We start from the raw sequence: 21,296 nt of genomic DNA on the forward strand, positions 1-21,296 counted from the left end.
CATCCATCCAGAAACTCCTCAAGAACCTGCAGAACATTAGGAATGCCTCCCGCCGCAGCCACATCACCAGCCACCTGGAAGGCCTCCACTGGCTCCCAGTCAACAAAAGAATTACCTTTAAGCTCTTCACACACTCCTACAAAGCCCTACATGAAGCAGGACCTTGCATACCGCAACCACCACCTCTCATTCCACGCACCCACCAGAGACCGACGCTCCGCCGATCTGGCCTTGCCCACTGTCCCACATTATCGGTAAGACTATGGCTGGCGGAAGGTCCTTCTCCTACCTCGCAGCAAAGACCTGGAACACCCTGCCTCTCCACCTCCGGCAATCACAGTCTCTGCCTCAATTCAAGAAGGACCTCAAGAACTGGCTCTTGGACTGAACCAGAGTGCCTTTTGGCGGATTAGCAGTCAACCCTCATCCCTCCCTTTCCCAGCACCTCGAGCCCCTTATGGGTGAGTAGTCGCACTTTACAAGTCACCTGATTGAGTTGTGCTCAGTTTTATTTAGTGAATTAAGCGGTTCACGTTTGACAAGGTCAGTGATCATAACTTGAGGTGGGTACTTAACCCCCTGAATTAATAATTACATTTTTCATGGTGCGTGATTACAAATTTCCTTTGACAAACCTGCTCCATACAGAAACATTATATTAAGATCCTGCACCACAGGTGGTACTCTCATTGACATTTCAAACTACTACTCAGGCCCGCTGAGTGCTTTCCACTGGCTAATCAAAGGGCAACTTTTTTTTTTTTTTTTTTAGTTCAGGATTATACTCTTAAGGATAATTAGTACTAAATGTAAATAACTTCCTGATGCACAAGTTACTTACCTTCGGAAACGATATATCTGTAAGAAACAGTAGTTAGTATTAGATTCCTTACCTTAGAATATCCCCAGGCGTCAGACTAGATCCGGAAACTTTGCGTAGCAGTACCCTTGCGCGTCGGTAGGCGTCGTCTGTGGCTCCGCGTCCGTCATCGGCGTCGTTGGTGCCGGGATGATGTCGCCGGAGTACTTAGATGCCGCCCTCGCACGCTGACGTCAGTTCTTATACACAGCTTTTCCGCACCAGAAACGCAGAGCTATGATAAAAACCAACACTGGTGCCAAGAAACTAGGACCCTGAAAGGGGTGAACCTTAACACTAGATATCGGTTCGCAGAACGGTGAGGATGGGTGGGGCAGTAAGGAATCTAATACTAACTACTGTTTCTTACAGATATATCGTTACCGAAGGTAAGTAACTTGTGCATCTGAAAGAAACAGGTTAGTATTAGATTCCTTACCTTAGAATAGATACCCCAGGAATACCAAACCTGGGGGTGGGTCTGCGAACCAATGATCACACCAGAAAGTCCTGGAGAACTGAACAGCCGAAAAAGCCATCTCTCCGGACTTGGCTGTCCAAGCATTAGTGTCTTGCGAACGTGTGCAGCGAGGTCCACGTAGCTGCCTGATAGATGTCCTGCAAGGGGACTCCCCGACCCAGGGCAGTAGTAGCCGCTGTGGCCCGAGTGGAATGGGCACGTAGCCCGACAGGAGGCTCCTTTCTAGCCAGAGAATAACAAGTCTTGATGCACAAGACGACCCATCGAGAAATGGTCCGCTTGTGCACCGCCCGACCCTTCTTAGCGCCCACGTAACCAACAAAGAGTTGGTCATCCACCCGTAACTGGCATGTGCGGTCCAGATAGAATGAGAGCGCATGTTTTGGGTTCAGACGGTGGAGCCTCTCTTCCTCCTTCGAGGGATGCAGAGGCGGAAAGAAGGTGGGAAAGGTGATGGACTGCCCGATGTGGAAGGCTGTGACTACCTTGGGCAGAAAAGAGGGTCGCGTCCGCAACACAACTTTGTCTGGATGGACAGAAAGGAAAGAGGGTTGAGAAGAAAGGGCCTGGAACTCACTCCCTCTCCTGGCAGAGGTGATGACAACCAGGAATGCAGTCTTAAGAGTGAGGAGACGAAGAGGACAGTTATGAAATGGCTCGAAGGGAGCTCACATCAGATAAGTCAGAACAAGGTTCAAGTCCCATTGAGGCATCACAAAAGGAACAGGAGGGAACATATGAGTGATGCCCTTAAAAAACCTATTTACAACTGGGGACTTGAACAAAGAGGGCTGATCAGGGAGCCTTAAGAAGGCGGAAATGGCAGAGGGGTAGCCCTTCAGAGTGCCCAGAGCAGAGCCCTGCTGGGCAAGAGAAAGAAGAGGAGAACCTCTGAGGGGCAGAAAGAGGATCCACAGCCTTTGCTGTGCACCATGCCACAAATTTGTTCCACCTGCAGGCGTATACCGATGTTGTGGAGGGACGCCTGGCTGCCAGAATCACATTACAGACTTCAGGAGGCAAGTCAAATGGCGTCAACTGCCACCGCTCAATCTCCAAGCATGTAAGCGGAGACTGGACAGGTTCGGGTGGAGGACCGTCCCCTGCTGCTGCGACAGAAGGTCCTCCTGAAGAGGCAGACGAATCGGGGGATCGACAGATATGCCGAGTAGCTCGGGATACCAGTATCTTCGTGCCCAGTCCGGAGCCACAAGGATGACTTGGGCCAGGTCGCGCCTGATCTTCTTCAGCACTCTGAGCAGAAGTGGTATAGGCGGAAAGGAGTACAACAGACCGTAGCTCCACTCGTGACGAATAGCGTCTCCGAGCGAGTGCCGCCTTGGAAATTCCAACGCGCAGAACGGATGACATTGCGCTTTCTCTTCTGTGGCGAATAGATCTAACCAAGGCTCTCACCACTGCTGAAAGAGGCCTTGCGCCACATCCGAGTTCAGACGCCATTCGTGATCAATCATGCACCGATGGCCGAGTTTGTCCGTCCTGGCATTCAGAGAACCTGCCAGGTGTTGAACCACCAGGGTCACGCCCTGATGTTCCAGCCACTGCCAGAGGCGCAGAGCCTCCTGGCATAGGGTCCACGACCCCACCCCGCCCTGTTTGTTGAAGTACCACATGGCGGTGGTGTTGTCCGTGAACACCTGCACTACACTCCCCGGACAGAGGGGAGGAATGCCTTTAGTGCAAGCCGGATCGCCCGCAGCTCCAGAAGGTTGATGTGGAGCCAGGACTCCGCCGGGGACCAGAGGCCTCTGATCTCCGCCTCTCCCATGTGGCCCCCCCAGCCCTGGAGGGACGCGTCCGTCACAACTACGTGCTCCGGTTGGGGTAGGGAGAGGGATCTGCCGCTGACCCAATCGCGGCCCATGAGCCAACACTGCAACTGTCCTGCAGTGCCCTCCGAGATTTAGACATGGTCGGACAAGTTGCCCTGATGCTGGGCCCACTGGAACTTAAGGTACCACTGCAGAGCCCGCATCCGCCACCTGGCGTGATGCACCAGAAGCATGCAGGAGGCCATCAGCCCCAGAAGCCCCAGCGTCAACCTGACCGAGATTCGGGATAACGGCTGAAAGATCGGAATTAGAGCCTGAATATCCCGAACCTGCTGTTCGGGAGATTAAACCCGAAACTGCGCCGAGTCTAGAACCGCTCCGATGAAGAGGAGCTTCTGAGAGGGACACAGGTGTGACTTCAGCACATTGATGGAGAACCCCAGCAGGTGCAGGAGGTCGGCCGTAGTCTGGAGGTGGCTGACGACTGTCTGGGGCGAGCCCGCCTTCAACAACCAGTCGTCGACTGAAACCCCTAACCTGCGCAGATGAGCTGCGACCACCGCCATCACTTTCGTGAACACCCGTGGGGCGCTGGTAAGGCCGAAGGGGAGCACAGTAAACTGAAAATGCTCGTGGCCTACTGTGAACCGCAGGTAGCGCCGGTAGGCCGGCAGGACGGGGATGTGAATATAAGCGTCCTGCAAGTCCAACGCTACCATCCAGTGTCCCGGGTCCAGGGCAGCTAAGACTGGAGCCAGTGTCAGCATCTTGAACTTCTCCTTCCGGAGGAAGCCGTTGACGTTCCGCAGGTCCAAGATAGGGCGTAGGCCCCCTCTGCCCTTCATGGGAACCCGAAAGTAGTGGGAGTAGCAACCACACCCTACTTCTGGCCCAGGAACATGCTCGATGGCCCCCTTGGCCAAGAGGGCCGTAACTTCCTCTCGCAGAAGATTCAAGTGATCCCCCGACACGCGGTGGTACTGCGGTGGCATGGCTGGAGGGGTCGCCTCGAAGGGGAGGGAGTAGCCCTTTCGGACTATTTGCAGCACCCACCTGTCCGACGTGACAGTGCACCAGTGGAAGAGGTGATGGCGAACCCTGTCCCCCACTGGCGTCACATGGGCCTGAAAGCTCGGACTAGGAGGGCTTTGAGGCGGATGCGGCGGGGGTGGATGTGGACTGGCATCGCCGCTGTCACCGGGCACTGCCACGGCGGTTACCACGTCCGCCACCGCGCTGGATGTTAGTCTGTGGCCCGTGGCTGGCATGACGTGAGGAGGCGCCCCTTCCTTGGCCACGAAAGGAGCGTAAGGCAGCAGTTTGCTGCCGTGGGCCGACATGCCCAAGGACTTGGCCGTAGCCTTGGAGTCCTTAAAGCAATCAAGCGCACTGTCTGCCTTGTCGCCAAAGAGGCGACGGCCATCAAACGGCATGTCCATAAGGGTGTTTTGGACATCAGCCGAAAAGTTGGCGGACCTCAGCCAGGCGTGGCGACGAATCGCCACCATCGCCCTGCCTAGCGAGTCCGTTGTATCCAGTCCACACCGGTTGGAATACCGTGCCGCATCTCGACCCTCTGCAAGGTCTTGGGCGAGTTTAGTCCGGGCCTCCTCCGGACATTGTGGCAGCACGTCCGCTACCGTGTCCCACAGAGAGTGGGAATAACGGCCCAAGAGGCACGCAGTGTTGACTGACCGCAACCCCAAACTCAGTGAGGAGAACATCTTCTTACCATACTGTTCGTACCTCTTGGATTCCCGATCGGGGGGAGTCATCGGGAATGCGGTCTGGGAGTTAGAGGCCTGTATGGGGAGATAGAAGCGGTTTCTTCCTTGATTTGTTTTCAGATGACTAATTATTCAGTTCTTGGGGAGGGAGAAAATAAAATGGGACTGATGAAAGTAACATGCGTTAATATGTGCAAATGTCACCTTCATGCAATCAGTCTTCAATGAAGAGTTAAAAGAAAAAAAGTTTGTTATGTTAAAAATAACCTTTTAAGGTCCTTACTATGAGGCAGGCAGAGCGAAATTCTTTTATTGACTGCTGCTCCATCCTATCATGAATGGTCTGGCGTTTTTTATTCTGCTTTTCTTGTAAGGAAATCCGGAGTCTATTTTACTGGAAAGAAAAATCATTTGATAAAATCGATTTAGGCTTCAGGGTTTCATCTGACCTCCTTTTGGGGCAGGCAAGGAACTTGCAATGCTCGCCCCTGCGAGGACTCTTCTTCCGTCCCCCCCCACCCCCCACACACAAACACACACCCTGCACAGAAGCCACTGCTCGCTTTAGCACCTGCTTAAGGCAGCTAGCCAATGGGAATTTTAAGCTCCTGGAATTGGGAATTTCATGCGGTTTATAGCCGGTAACACTGGGTGCGCGCAGTTAGTCCCCATTCCAAGAGATGTAACTCGTAATAGCACTGTAATGGCAGCTTGTTTCCGCCTGGTCCTGGTAATTTAAGTTGTGGAGTTTGCGTCCTGTCACTTGTAATGAGCGTCTTCATCTTTTTAAAAAAGATGGGAGCATGCTCCTGTTTACTCTAAAGAGTTTATTTTGTAGAGGATTATTCTGAAACCAATTTATTTTTTAAATCATTTCCCAAAAGGAAATACCAAACCAAAATGTTGAACACTGCAACTTGGTCAGGTGGGAAGTGCTACATTTAGCACATTTAAGATGATGGGATAAACAAGTGAGTAATACTCAACGTTAAGCTAACCTCTAATTAGTAAATATTTTAAAAAGTTCTTTACAGCATGTGTCTTTGTGCGTAAAATATAAATCTGTATATCCACACACACCAGTATTTTTACTAATAATAATCATTTGTAGAATTTTTTGCAAGGCTTAGTAAAGTACTGCGATGGATACACCATCAATGTCGCATGGTCTTTCTCACGACGACTTTAGTCCTCAACTACCTTGGAATCATTGAGAGAATCTTCCCGATTTGCCAAGCTATCTGCCAGTAACTATCATGACTCCAAACTTACTGGATAATAATGCGATTGGGCCAAACCCAATGAAAATGAAAAAAATCCCAATATCCTCCAATGTAAAACATAACCCTAGATCTCCTCAGAGGCACCGATTACAAGCTGGACACAGTAGTATGCCCACACGATATACCACTCCACCCAACTGTAAGTGGCCTAGGCCTAGATGTAGGTAATTTTATTTTACCACTTCTTAAATACCGATTTTACCGATTCGGTATTTGAGAAGTGGTAAAATAGAGGGGGGGGGGGGGGGGGGGTGTAGGTATTACAGAATCGGTAAATACCGAATCGTTGAGATTCGGTATTTACTGATTCTGTAAATACCGATTTGGTAATGCCCATTGATTCCTATGGGCATTGAAGCCCATAGGAATCAATGGGCATTACCTAATCAGTATTTACCGAATCGGTAAATACCGATTCCAGCAAGGGTGCAGGGGGTGTCACTTTGACACCCTCTAGCACCCCAAATACAGGCATGTGTGCCATGTGGCAGACAGACATGCCCTAAGGGCATGTCTGTCTGTCACATGGCATAGGTGTGCATGCACACATGTGCATGCACTCCTGGATTCGGTATTTTACCACCTAATTGGATTGGGTGGTAAAATACCGATTCTGAAAGGCCTTTGGGACTCAGAAGAGTCCCACCTACATCTAGAAGTTACCGAATCGGTAAAAATACCGATTCAGTATTTTACCGAATCGGTAAATATACTGATTCGGTAAATTTACAGATGATTCGGTAAAATTGGCCCCCTACATCCCAAAAACCCATTTACCGGTCGGTAACGGCCGAAATCGGCCGTTACATGGCCACCTACATCTGGCCCCTAGTGTTTCCGCAATTAATTTCCCGGTGCATAAACACTGGACTCAACTTTACAGGTTGGTAACAACGATTAGGGGAATAGACTGCAAGCGAACTTGGCTGATGTCAGGGCACAAGTCCTACAAAAAGAAGTGGGCGGACGCTGACGTAACAACAGGAAGTGACGTCACGAAAGGTGGCTTGCACCATCAGACTCATTGCCTCCCCTCGTTCACCACTTAGATGCGATTGCATCAGAGAAGGCAGCGTTCTGAATGGCCTTCGATCTCGTCCCAGAGAGGCCAAAGAGTGAGGCCAAAGAGTGAATGTGTGGCTCCATTTGCTCCAGTTATCGAGCTCCCGGTAGGTAAAATAAGTGGGTGGACGCCATCCACTCGCATGGTACCCCAACTCGAGCCCTGGCTGATGTCCACTGCCCTGCCATACCCCCTTGTAAAGGATTGCAGTCCATCCTCTGTGCCACCCACCCCACCAGGGACTCCGGGCTCACACAATTACTCACCCAATCCAAAGAGAACATTAACTCGTAGTAGGAGGATTGTGATGCTACATGGTATTTCTGCACTAAATGCCATACTGAATTATTGTGGCCTTAGTATGTAAAAGTATACAGCAAAACGTGCCTTGAATTATGAAAAATATGGAGATTGAACAACTCTTCTTGAACAGGCCTTCTCCTGTAATAAACTCAATTGTCATTGGTGCCGATTCAGGGTACTGTGATCGGTTTCCGCCCAAAGCCCCAACCCCATGACGTGGCTCACCTTAGTCTGCTTCTTCTCTGTGGCATACACAATGGAGGTGCAACAGAGCTCTGCAATCTTGCGGCCCTGGCCATAGAAGGACCAGCAGCAGATTTCATCCCCCAACACGTCCTTCAGGAAAAGGACCCGGCCATTGAAGCGCAGCGCCAGCTTGTCAAAGAGCTCGATGTTCTTCAGCAGGTTCTCGTCCGAGTTACTGTTGGGCAGAGGAGGACCATAGCATCAGAGTGACGTAGGAACTGGTACTGCACGACACAGGGAAGGTGCACAAAAGGGAACACATGAACAGAAAGAAGAGGACACATGCAGGCGAGCAACTGCGCAGAGAAAACAAGGGAATAGCTGTAGGTCTGTGTGCAAAGAACTGGCAGAGAAAAGTGGGCCTTGATAGAGAGGGATGGATACAATCTGCCATCCTATTTTATGTATGTTTAAGGAACAGACCATGAAAACAGAAAGAAGAGTAAAAAGAATGTTGATGGATAAATCAAGAAAGCAGCGAAAGTTGCTCCAAGACAAATTAGATGTTATCACCCCTTCCTACTTTTTCCTTCAGCTTTCTCTCGTTATATTCCAGGGAGGAAGTATGAACAGTATAAGCAGTCTTTCGTAATGTAAAACAGAAAAATAGTAGTATGGGAGGCAGCTGACCTGGCATGGAGTGCTTGAGTGCCAATGTCTGGGTACTGCAATTTGTATTTACCTAGTGAATTGAGCGACCGAGTGCCTCGGGGTTGGTTCTCTTTCAGACTTGTGTTCCTTCATCGAAAGCCCTAATAATGTAGTTTTCATGAATAAATCTATCTGGCGCTCAACATTTTTTGTTTTTAACATGGGAGCATAGAGGTAAAAAGAGAAAATTCGGCAACATTAACCCTGGTCTCGTTTCTGCTCAGTGACTTTTCCTTCACTGTCGGTCCGTATTTAAGTTTGCCTTTGTTCCTTTTCATGTACTTGGGAAATCTGTCTGGCAAAAAAATGTGGGTCCTCTTAGGAACCAAAGCAATGCATAATAGTTCCCTAAATTATTTTCAGTTTGCAATACGGACAGCCAGGGAAACATTACTCTGGCCATACATATACACTTTGCAGAACACCGTTCATTAACAGACTCCTTGTCTCTACCAGTTCCAGGGTCATGCTTTGCCCAAATGGAACTATATTCTGATCAACTCTTCCATGAATACATACTGGCGTGCCCTCCACCCTCGGGTACGAAGAAGCAGATCTTTTAGCTAAGAAAGTAAATCTAGTACAACCTTTGATAAACTTAGTTCCGCAGTAGTATGCTAATCTATTTCTTCCACACATGGTTCCCCCATTGATTACGTTTTAAGTTAAAAAACAAGCACTGGTAAAACAAACTGGCCTCATCTACGCAAGAGCTATTGGCTTTGGCAATGTGTTTTAGCCATTATGTACACCAGTGTGGCTGCTGTTCAGCAGGGCTAAATGTTAGTGGCGTGGGGTAAAGTGGAATGGGGTAGATTAGAGTGGGGTAGAGTGGGTTATAATGGAGTGGGGTAGATTGTGGTGGGATAGTAGATTGGGGTAGAGTGGAGTGGGATACATTGGGGTAGAGTGGAGTGGGGAGATTGGGGTGGACTGGGGTAAAGTGGAGTGGGGTAGACTGGAGTGGAGTCAAGTAGACTTGAGTAGAGTAAGGTAGACTGGAGTGGGGTGGATTATAGTAGGGTAGATTAGAGTGGTGTAGGGGTAGAGTGGAGTAGATTGGGGTGAAGAGTGAAGATGATTTAATTGGGGTAGATTGGAGGGGAGTGGGGTAGATTGGGGTAGAGTGGAATGGGGTAGATTATGGTAGAGTGGAATGGGATACATTTAGGTAGATTGGAGTGGAATGGGGTAGATCCGGGAAGTTCGGGTATGACAGGACTCCGCGACGGCCTTATTCAAACAATCTGCTTCACTGTGCTATGTAAAGACGTATAGCCACCCGTCTGAGCCGTGACATCCTCATACAAGATTTTCAAATACTCACATATCTCGTCAGAACCCGACATCAGGGGAGCAGCGCATACCATACTTTTGCACGTGACGTGTAATTGAAGGATTCTTCTTCTATCAGAATAGACTACTCTACAGATTTTAAAATTGTCCAGGATCCTCCTCAGTTGTCGCTATTCAGATACTGCTCATATTTATCACGCACAGAATACCCAGTAGATACTTAAGTATCAAATCAACGATTAAGAATACAAAACTCCTGATGAAGGCGATTCGCCGAAACGCGTTGGATCTAGTTTTGTATTGGGCACGGATAATCAGTTGTTGACTTATGTATTAATGTATGATAAATCACTGTAATTAGATATATATATCTATGCTTAGAATTTTGTATGAATTGTAAAAAAGTACACTAACGATTATTTATATATACAAAAAAAGTGGGAAAAAAAAGCCACATAACAATTGTGAGAGGAAAAAATAATTAAAAAGAAGTTTTATAAACACATATACCACGGTTGTTCAATCCATTTAATAACAATGTGTGATAGAGTATAAGGAATACACACATAACCCGGTGTACAGGTTAGCTTTCAGAAAAATGCATTATCCCTACTAGGGTTCATCCATTTAGGTAGGGGCCCCCTTCTTCCATAATAAGTAGATCCGGGAAGGATACATTGCATACCTGTAATCTTAGTTCTCCCCCAGGGGAATCCTCATCAAAGACATAAGCTTTGAATAGTTCTGACCACGTGTGGGGCCCCCGGAGAACATGTTAAAATAATATATCATAAATAACACTATTAATGTAGGTAGTACCTTTAGTACTTCTAATTACATAATATCTATAAACCTGTTTAAACTATTCAGAAACACAGTCACTGGATGATGTCATCAGTGATGTAAATTGAGATGTCATCAGTGATGTCACTAACCATGTCATAAATGATGTAATATGTGATGTCATCAGCAGTGCATTGCGGGGGCACGCATTATAGTTATCTGAACTAACTATAACAGCCAAATTTCTCTGGTTTTGTACAAGTGAAATGTCCAACTAACTATAACGTCCCTGAAACCTGTGGTTTTTCAGTTAATTTCTAAAGTTTATTAAATGCTAATTTCTAAATATAATGTCCCTGACACCTATAGTTTTTTCAGTGAATTTCAAAGGTTTTTTAAATGCTAATTTCTAATTATAACATAGCAGTCGCGTTTGCAGAGTGGTGGAGAAAGGTGAGCGTAGCCTCCAAATATCTCTTAGCAATCCCACTGTGTGAGATTTACTGGAGGTAACAGGAGGGGTAGTTAGCCCCCAACGTCAACCTTGGGGGCCAACTACCCCTCCTATTACCTTCAGTAAGTCTCACAGCAGGATTGCTAACTTCTCATACTAGGCCACGCCCCCTTCCCCACTCTGCAAACGCGCCCCCCTGGCGCGTTCCAAGTTGGGGGATTAATTCCCCTTGAATACGGAGGGTCCCAGGGGGCCTACTTGCCCGCCAGGTACCTCCAGTAAGCGCCACAGAGCTGGATTGCAGAGAGGTGGACCTTTTAACACCACTCTGCAAACACGGCTCATGGCACACTGCTGCTCGGACCATAAAGTCCACTTGTGTCCTGAGGTCCTCAGGACACAAGAGGACCTCATCGCCCCACCACCAGTGCGCTAAGAGGCTTGTTTGCAGAGCGGTGTAAATAGGGGCGTGGCCTTGGACCACCTCTTTGCAACGCAGCTATGTGGCGCATACTAGAGGTACCTGGTGAGCTAGTTGGCCCCACAGACCCTCAGTATTCAAGGGGAATTAATTACCCAACAAACACCACGCCAAGGGGCGCGTTTGCAAATGTTGCAGGGAGGGTGCGGGCCTCGGGCGAGGTGTCAGCTTTTTTTTTTAATATATATATATTTTTTAGAAGGATGGCTGTGTGGCCTCCCTTCTTTTCTGATTTTTCTTGGCCTGGGGACCCCATCCCCCAGGGCCTGCCCCTTTTGATTAAAATGGGAAGGGGGCCGCGTGGCCCCCCACCCGAGGCCAATTTCGACCCCGGGGATCCCATCCCCTGGCCACATATTTATTTATAATATTTTTTTAAGGAGAGGGGCTGCGTGGCCCCCCAAGGCCTCTATTGGCCCGGGGACCCCATCCCCGTGGCTGTGCCTCTATTTTTTAATTGAAAATTTTTTTAATGACGGAGGGGGGCCGCGTGGCCGCTTTCGCAGGTCACTTCTGGCCCAAGACCCCATTCCCACGGGGCCGGGCCTTTCCGTTGGGGACTGTGGGGGAAGCCCCAATGACCCCACTGCCTCGCCGGCTCCACGCCTCCTGCGGGAGCCGGCGTCGCTTTTGAGCAAGGGCAGCTGCTGACATGCTTTGCTTCATTGAAGCGAGAGCAGGTTTTCCTGCTCTCACTCCAATAAAGCAAAGCACAGTTTGCTATGGCAGGGCATGAGCTGTGCTCCCGACCTGCCATAGCAAACAGCAATCTCTCGGGGTTGAGCACCCCCGTACATTGCAGGAGCCGGCCCTGGGGGGCTGCTTGCCTCGTGCACAGTGAATGAAACCCAGAGGAGGTGGGGTTCCCCGGGGCCCCCAGCAAATACATTTTGGAATTGCCCCCGGGACCTGGCCCACTGGGGGGTTTACAAATCACGAAGTGAGAAGCCAGCGCTTAGTTTTATTTTCACAGCAGGATTCGCGTACCCAACGCAAATTCTGATGTTAAAAAAAATGTTTTTTTTGGCCCTGGGGTCCTTGTGGGACCCCATAAGCAGGCCTAGGGGGTCAGGGAGCTTCTACCCTGCCCCCTTATCATGTTTTTCACCTTCCCTCCCCTTTTTCTTGTGACTCTGTTACCGGGGCTTTTTTAAAAGAAAAATACCCTGTGGGGGGGGGGGGGGCTCAAGCTGATTGGCTGTAGTTTGGGCCACATAATGAGGAGGAGAAGTTACCTATTATTTCACTACTCTATGGTTTCCAGGCAGTTTTTTCTTCTACTGCTATGTTTATTATTTATCGGGAGACTCCCACCATGACGACGGGGAAGATACAAGCATGTGAATCGGAAAGATTGAATACTGGAAAATTGTTCATACTTATATTTACTAAGCTACACACTTACACAAACACCACTTTATTTATTCATATAGATAGTAATTCATGCTTCGTGTGTTATAAAATCACTATTACAACTATAGTTATCCATATCTCACACGTACAATCACTGAGTCTTATGTATACGTATTTATATACAACAATTGTCACATACAGTGCCTTTTATATTTTTAGTTTGTTGGACATATATCATTGAGAAATATAGTTACTCATCACCACACTCAAAGAGATTCACTCACCCAAATAACTGTTTCCACATACAGTCTTAACCTCATATACCGACTAAATCAACTATTTACATATGTCGACAGTTACACATGTCCCACCCACCCAACCACACACACATTCATTCACTATCCCATACAAATACTCACCTAACTAATTAATAACTAATGTAGACTTTCACATACCTAGTAACCAATTTATGTAGCAGTTTACACAACAAGGGATAGAGTGATACAGGTATTCACAAAGTTTAATCACTATCCCATATATTTAGTGAGACACTTTAAATTCGTCACTTAGACACTCAATCACATTGCTACTAAATCCTCCATTTAGACACTTATACACCCACTCAGTGTTCAAGGCAGAGATATATATATATATATATATATATATATATATATATATATATATATATATATATATATCCAAACAACAGTTCGCCTGTGAAGGAACAGCCACCAAACAGGTAGAATTTCTGCTGTAATCTTTATTTTGGAAGCCACCACGGAGGGAGTGCTCAGCAGCAGCGATACAAATGAAGTCCAGCCTTGACGCGTTTCGTGTCAACCACTTCCTCAGAAGGCAACGGACTTATGGGCCAGGGCATCACATATTGTCGGCACTACATCGGCTTTATTTCACCTCGCCCTGGTGGGCGTGGCCACCCCGTGGCCTCATGGTAGTTGTAGTGTCAACTCTTACTTCAGTGAGTTGCGAGCCTTCGGAATCACCATTGTCAATAATTAATACCACAGAGGGTTTGTGCAGCAAAAGCATCCATTTCCGTTGCTGTACCTCACCTTCCAAAAGCCATCAGCACCTTGTTCCCAAATGCGGCGGCGTTGATTAAAGTTTCCACTGGTGGGCTGTAACACAGCCCAGGGGCTCAAGTTCCGCGGCTCAGGCAGGCCGCTCAAATCCAAACAACAGTTCGCCTGTGAAGGAACAGCCACCAAACAGGTAGAATTTCTGCTGTAATCTTTATTTTGGAAGCAACCACGGAGGGAGTGCTCAGCAGCAGCGATACAAATGAAGTCCAGCCTTGACGCGTTTCGTGTCAACCACTTCCTCAGAAGGCAACGGACTTATGGGCCAGGGCATCACATATTGTCGGCACTACATCGGCTTTATTTCACCTCGCCCTGGTGGGCGTGGCCACCCCGTGGCCTCATGGTAGTTGTAGTGTCAACTCTTACTTCAGTGAGTTGCGAGCCTTCGGAATCACCATTGTCAATAATTAATACCACAGAGGGTTTGTGCAGCAAAAGCATCCATTTCCGTTGCTGTACCTCACCTTCCAAAAGCCATCAGCACCTTGTTCCCAAATGCGGCGGCGTTGATTAACGTCTCTACTGGTGGGCTGTAACACAGCCCAGGGGCTCAAGTTCCGCGGCTCAGGCAGGCCGCTCAAATCCAAACAACAGTTCGCCTGTGAAGGAACAGCCACCAAACAGGTAGAATTTCTGCTGTAATCTTTATTTTGGAAGCAACCACGGAGGGAGTGCTCAGCAGCAGCGATACAAATGAAGTCCAGCCTTGACGCGTTTCGTGTCAACCACTTCCTCAGAAGGCAACGGACTTATGAAGTAAGAGTTGACACTACAACTACCATGAGGCCACGGGGTGGCCACGCCCACCAGGGCGAGGTGAAATAAAGCCGATGTAGTGCCGACAATATGTGATGCCCTGGCCCATAAGTCCGTTGCCTTCTGAGGAAGTGGTTGACACGAAACGCGTCAAGGCTGGACTTCATTTGTATCGCTGCTGCTGAGCACTCCCTCCGTGGTTGCTTCCAAAATAAAGATTACAGCAGAAATTCTACCTGTTTGGTGGCTGTTCCTTCACAGGCGAACTGTTGTTTGGATTTGAGCGGCCTGCCTGAGCCGCGGAACTTGAGCCCCTGGGCTGTGTTACAGCCCACCAGTAGAGACGTTAATCAACGCCGCCGCATTTGGGAACAAGGTGCTGATGGCTTTTGGAAGGTGAGGTACAGCAACGGAAATGGATGCTTTTGCTGCACAAACCCTCTGTGGTATTAATTATTGACAATGGTGATTCCGAAGGCTCGCAACTCACTGAAGTAAGAGTTGACACTACAACTACCATGAGGCCACGGGGTGGCCACGCCCACCAGGGCGAGGTGAAATAAAGCCGATGTAGTGCCGACAATATGTGATGCCCTGGCCCATAAGTCCGTTGCCTTCTGAGGAAGTGGTTGACACGAAACGCGTCAAGGCTGGACTTCATTTGTATCGCTGCTGCTGAGCACTCCCTCCGTGGTTGCTTCCAAAATAAAGATTACAGCAGAAATTCTACCTGTTTGGTGGCTGTTCCTTCACAGGCGAACTGTTGTTTGGATATATATATATATATATATATATATATATATATATATATATATATATATATATATATATATATATATATATATATATATATATATATATATATATATATATAATACTTATTTAAATATCGAAGCAAACCACATTCACTGGATGATGTGATCAGTGATGGCATCAGTGATGTCATTTGAGATGTCATCAGTGATGTCGCTGACCATGTCATGAATGATGTAATATGTGACATCATCAGCAGTGGACTGCGGGCGCGTGAGTTATAGTTAGTACAACTAACTATTACAGGGGAATTTCAATGGTTTTGTAAGAGTGAAATGTCCAACTAACTATAACACCCCTGAAACCTGTGTTTTTTTCAGTGAAAAAAATAATTATATATATATATATATATACACACATATATACACACACACATATATATACATATACACACACATATATATATACATATACACACACATACATAAACACACATACATATATACATGCATATGCAGCCTATTGAAGGGGCTAAAATACACACATTGCATTGAGTTTTCATTTACAAGCATCTCCAAATTATCAAACATTTCTGAAAACAGAAAACGAGACTATAAAGTGCGTTTACAGACTTTATTTGAAAGGAAGCTGCAATGGAATGAGAGGAATTAATAGCCTATAGGCTGCTTTTAAAGGAAAATAAAATAAAACTGGCACTGTGCCTTTAAGAACTCACAGGACTCCCTGTACCCCATTATGCCCCACAGGTGACCGTTAGGTCAGTTTTTTTCCCCAGGCTCCTTCAGTTAGGATCCTGGAGCATTGACCTCTGCAGTTTTATTTTTTATCTTGTCAAGAAATTCTCTTTAAAAACGCATGTTTTTGCCATCATTCACCAGTTAGAAGACTTCAGCAAATTTCGACAACCAGACATCAATGCTGTATTGTAAACTTCAACCTTACAAACAGTCCCTTTTCATTTTTTATTCAGGGGCCTCTCATTTCTTTCAGAGACATGGTCAGGGCTCGGCAAAGCACCTCGTCAACGCAAAATGGAAGGGTCCCTCAAAGTCTAACGCTATCCAACAGCATATGCCTGGCTCCCCTCGATTGCTCTGGGGAGGGAGGCGTGGGCGCTGGCTAAATAGGTGTCTCAGTTGGCAGCATGGCGTGTAAAGCCAAGATGGTAGGTGCTTAGACCCCATGCTCTAACAAAAGCCTGTATTCCTTCAAATATCTGAAACCTAAATCCAGCCTCCCCTACCATAGTACTGATCCCGACTTGCAGGGCCGAGTGATTGGAACTGTGATGCTCTGGCAACAGACCTTTGAGAGGGGGCCTCCAGAGCTGCTATGCAATTGCTGCGGCCTACTAGGGCCTTCTCTGCACGCAGCTTCTAGCACACTTGGAGTGTTATCACATTGTAGCGCTACCTGCACTATATGGCAGCTTGCCTGAAGTGGGGCCGCGTGGAGGCAGAACCTGGTGCATGTCTCAGACTCAGTATCCTGTTGGTGATGGGGCTCGGCTGTGACTCTTGGTGGAGCTGTGCCCCTGCCAGCTGGGCCAAGAGAGGGCTGCCGACATTGGTAAGCAGCATTTTGTGTCAGGGACTGCGGGCGTGAACCTCTCCGACAGGCTCAGAGGAGCTCGATTGGCCTCTACCTTACTCATGTGACCCTGATCTGGTGCCTCCTGCCCTAACTTCTTTGAACCAGTCACCACAGTGGACGTGATTGAAGGGGACCTACTCACCCGCACCAAATCACACATCATTGGTGGAACTAAGATCAGGAAGGAGCCACTTGCACTGAGGTGATAAATCGGGAAGCAGCGTCGACTCTCCTCACAATAAACTGACTTTTTTGCTGCTAATGAAGTTTAACTCCTTAGGTCCTCTGATCAACTTTCATATAAATGAGAATAATTTAAAAAGCCACCTTACAAGCTTTGCAAAAGTAAACCAACACTGTGCAAAAAAAAAGCTGAAAGCACTCACAGATAGATTGCACTACTTAAGATGAACTACTGAAGATGTTGAGGGTCTCTCTTGACAGACCAATCTCAGCATTGTGAGCTTTCCTGAAGGCTTCAAAGGCCGGGATGCTGTCGCCCACTTACTGGACTGAACCGTTCTCTGTTACTGCTCGTGACCTCAGGGGAGGGAGAGACAGTGAAAGCAACATACGAGAAAGAACGGGCATCACAATGTCAGCCTGGGGTGAGAGGACTACCTGAGAGCCAAGCAGCAGAGTCAATGATCTGCTCTGGAGGCTGCCGCAATTCTCGGGTCCAACACCAGTACAACAGATTCTGAACAAAGATTAATCTAGTGGCACTGCCTCATCACATAGATCTGCTTTGAGTTTGCCCAGCAAACGGCAGATAATCTGCTCTGATATCTTGCCTACCTGCACTGACTCCACCTATTTTACTCTGCGTACTAATTTTCTGGATACCCAACGTCCCTAACCCTCTCTTTTTGGGGTAGCCAATCACTAAGGAGCCAGAGATATTCCTGCCTCCATACGCAGCGCAGTGTGTACAACCATGCATGGATACTTACATCCGCCCCAAACAATGTTGCTTACACCATAATTTCTGCAGTGGGCGCACTATGAACACTATGTGCAGCCCTACGTCACTTGTGGGTGGGGCAATATCTCCCCTATACGTTGGGGCTGCCAGCCATATTATTCAATCCCTTGACAGTTGCCTACACATCTCACATAGTAAGTTCCACATTTGGTCTTAGTTGTTTCAACAGTATAGTCTACTGTACTAGAGACGGACGGCAGGTACTCAATGGCTATCTCGACGGCACCCCTGTTGTGCTGGGCATCATTTATGGCTCTAACACTAACAGGTACTCATTCCTTGATATGGTATCCCGACATCGAGTGCAATGGATGCACATTCCCCTTCTCATCGGAGGAGGGGGGTTCTCGCTGGATATCACTCTAAATAGGTTCTTCCTCTCCCTCCCTCAAGGCCCCATGATGCACAACACTAGTCATTTCACACAGTGATTTCTGTACTGCAACCTCACTGATATTTGGCAAAACTTAAACTCAAAGTTTACTCCTTTTATTCTTTACCACACAAATTGTATATATGATTTGACAGGATCTTATGTAGTTCAGTTCTCTGCCCCTTGTAACATACGCAAGGCTGCACACTTCCTGATCACAATCAGTTACTTCTCAGCCTGACTTTTGATTGCTTGTTTTCCCCGATAACTACTCACGGTGCTGAAGTATGCTGCTACAGGACTGCTTTCAGAGAGTCGCTTCGAGAGTGTATCACTAAATACTTTGAATTGAATCGGGATTGGGCCTCCTCCATTACGGTCCAGTGGGAAGTGCTAATGGTGGTGATAGGCACGCACTACTACTGAACAATGTATTCCTCCTCTCTGTAGGTATCCCCTCATTCTACTGCAACTTATCTGGATAATCTTCCCTCACCTCACATCTCTGCTGAGCAACACCAATACCTTGATTGGCCCATCTCTGTAATGATTATTAAAGAAGCAATCCACTCCCTTGTTGATAATAAAACATCAGGACCAGATGGTGACTGCCACAGAAGGCCTCCTCCCAACTCGCTCCACAAGGCGTTTTTGGTTTCTATTCCTAGTAAAGGATGCAGAGGCCATCACCTCTAACCATCACTTGGCAATCCTAAATGCTTACTAAGATTCCTAACAAATTATTATGGGTCGCCTACTTCCTCTCCTACCTCAGTTGCTCCACCCTGACCAAAATGGTTTTGTTCCAGGGAGGATCACATCCCTGAACATTTGACGACTATTACGGGTTATGGAGTTAGCACTACAACATTCCCCTAGGTTGGCCTGCCTTGTCCTAGTCCTTAAAAAAAAAGGCATTGGGCTTTTTTAACTGGGATTATTTTTTCAACAACTGTGGTACCTGCGGTTGGGAGGAGCATGCTGAATTTTATAAGGCTCCTTTACATGCTTCTATATACGCAAGTTCTCATTGGGGCCCATATCTCTGACCCAGTTAAGAGTTCACAGAAGATCTGTCGCCAAGTTTGCCACCGTCCTCACTCCTCTTTGATTTGGCCATATAGCCCTTTGCTATTCAATTATGTCACAGGAAAGCCAATTGGGGCATCCCAATTGGAGATAGAAAACTGAGGTGACCTTTTTTGCAGACGACATACTGCTCTACATAAAGACCGCCTTACAGATGTTTCTGATATTGCACAGGCCCTACATGACTTCTATCAAATTTCAGATCTGCATGTCAATTGCAAAAATCTTGCTTGCTCCATCCTCAATTCTGCCTATACCCCAAGACTTTGAAAGAGGGTCATTTAACTGACAAACACAAAAGTTTCGCTACTTAGGAATACACTTACACCATTCTAACTAGGATTTATTTTACAGGCATCTGTCCCATGTGGTGGTAGCACTTGGAGGTAAGGTGTCATTTTGGGGCATACTGCCATTACCATTAATGGGCGCACCTTAAACCTTCACTTGGTGAATTAAAATGGTGCATTGGCAGGCGAAGCGTTGCCGTGGCAAAAATGTATTGCCCCACCAACTTGATAGGACTTGGGATTTCCAACTTCAAATACAACTATCTTCACTACTTCCATGGGTCTGCCACTGACATTGAGCTTGTAAACCCTGCAACTACTCAGAAGCCGTGGTCACTGGACAAGGCATGGCAACGGTTTGATCCAGTGGGGAGCTGGGTTTGCCCAACCGCACATTTGTTAAAAGTTGCCCCTACTTGCTTTTATAAAGCGCTCCACATCACGGGTACAACACCAATCTATGCCTCGGCCATTCCACTCCTAGCCCTGAAACACCCTGAACATGCCCTCGGACACACTACCAGAATTCAGTGACACATTATGGGATTAGAAACCCTGGGTGATTTATTCCGGGAAGGCTCCTTGCTCTCTTCTGAATAGCTACATGAAAACTACCAAATTGCGTCAAGCAACAACAACTAGGCCCAGCATGGTCATATCCCTTCTTCTGTCTATTGCTGTTTTGAGCTATCACTGGGACACCCTTGGGTAACCGCTGCGCTTTAAAAATTAATTTAACATTACATAACGTCTGCAAAGGCACCCACACATGAAGTTCTCCGGAACTTGCAAACCATGGGCCCGATGGCAGTACAGAGCATTGGAAGTACATGCATGAGTTCTACTTAATCCATTGCAAGCTCTGAGGCAGTCTGACTTGGGGAGGGAGCTAAACAATGCTGTCTATGATCAACTATTCTCCCACCCACCGGCTGTTTCACGTAATGTTCGCCTTAATCTAATTCAGTTCTAAATTTTTAAAAGGGCATACCTCACTCCAGAAAAGTTAAATTCTTTCTTCCCGCTGGAAGACTCCAAATGCCATAAATACTACTAGCACTGCGCTTTATAACATGCCTTTGGAAGGTTAACACTAACTTGCTGTAGCAGCTTGACACTGAACTGTGCTCTCCAGGGCTGAATCAGAGAGTGCTTTGCTCCAGTGTGAGGAGGCCCGAGGACTCCTCAAATATCCCTTATCATTAAGCTAGATGGGATCCTCCTGACCTATTGCACTCAAGGAAAGGACAATGCGCTTCCTCCTTAAGGTTGGTACCTTCTGAAAGGTCTTCCCTAAAATACAGCCACCCTGTTCACCCTAATAGTGAATCCTCTATGAAGTGTACTGCCCTATCTCCTTCACTGAACCGCCTTTCACTGCAAATGTCTTGCCGGGGTTAGACTACAATATGGAAAACCTTGTTTTGCATGCCACAATACCCAATTTGGTTCTCCATAGCTGCACTTTCGCTACACTACTATGACTGATGTCTAAACTACTAAGTTTCTTGGGTTCCTGTTTATTCCATTTTAGATAACAAGCATTTACATACATTAGCT

The 21,296-nt window shown here is 47.3% G+C and overlaps 1 protein-coding gene across 1 annotated transcript in view; it reads right to left on the bottom strand.

Moving 5' to 3' along the window:
* KCTD13 (potassium channel tetramerization domain containing 13) overlaps positions 1-21,296 on the bottom strand; it is a 257,873-nt gene that overhangs the window by 37,763 nt on the left and 198,814 nt on the right. The window contains exon 6 of the mRNA XM_086932104.1: positions 7,735-7,930. Coding sequence (XP_086788230.1) covers positions 7,735-7,930 — 196 coding nt within the window. The remainder of the gene's footprint in view (positions 1-7,734; positions 7,931-21,296) is intronic.

The sequence above is a fragment of the Lissotriton vulgaris genome, chromosome 7 (genome assembly GCF_964263255.1).
Source record: "Lissotriton vulgaris chromosome 7, aLisVul1.2, whole genome shotgun sequence".
Classification (NCBI taxonomy): Eukaryota; Metazoa; Chordata; class Amphibia; order Caudata; family Salamandridae; genus Lissotriton; species Lissotriton vulgaris.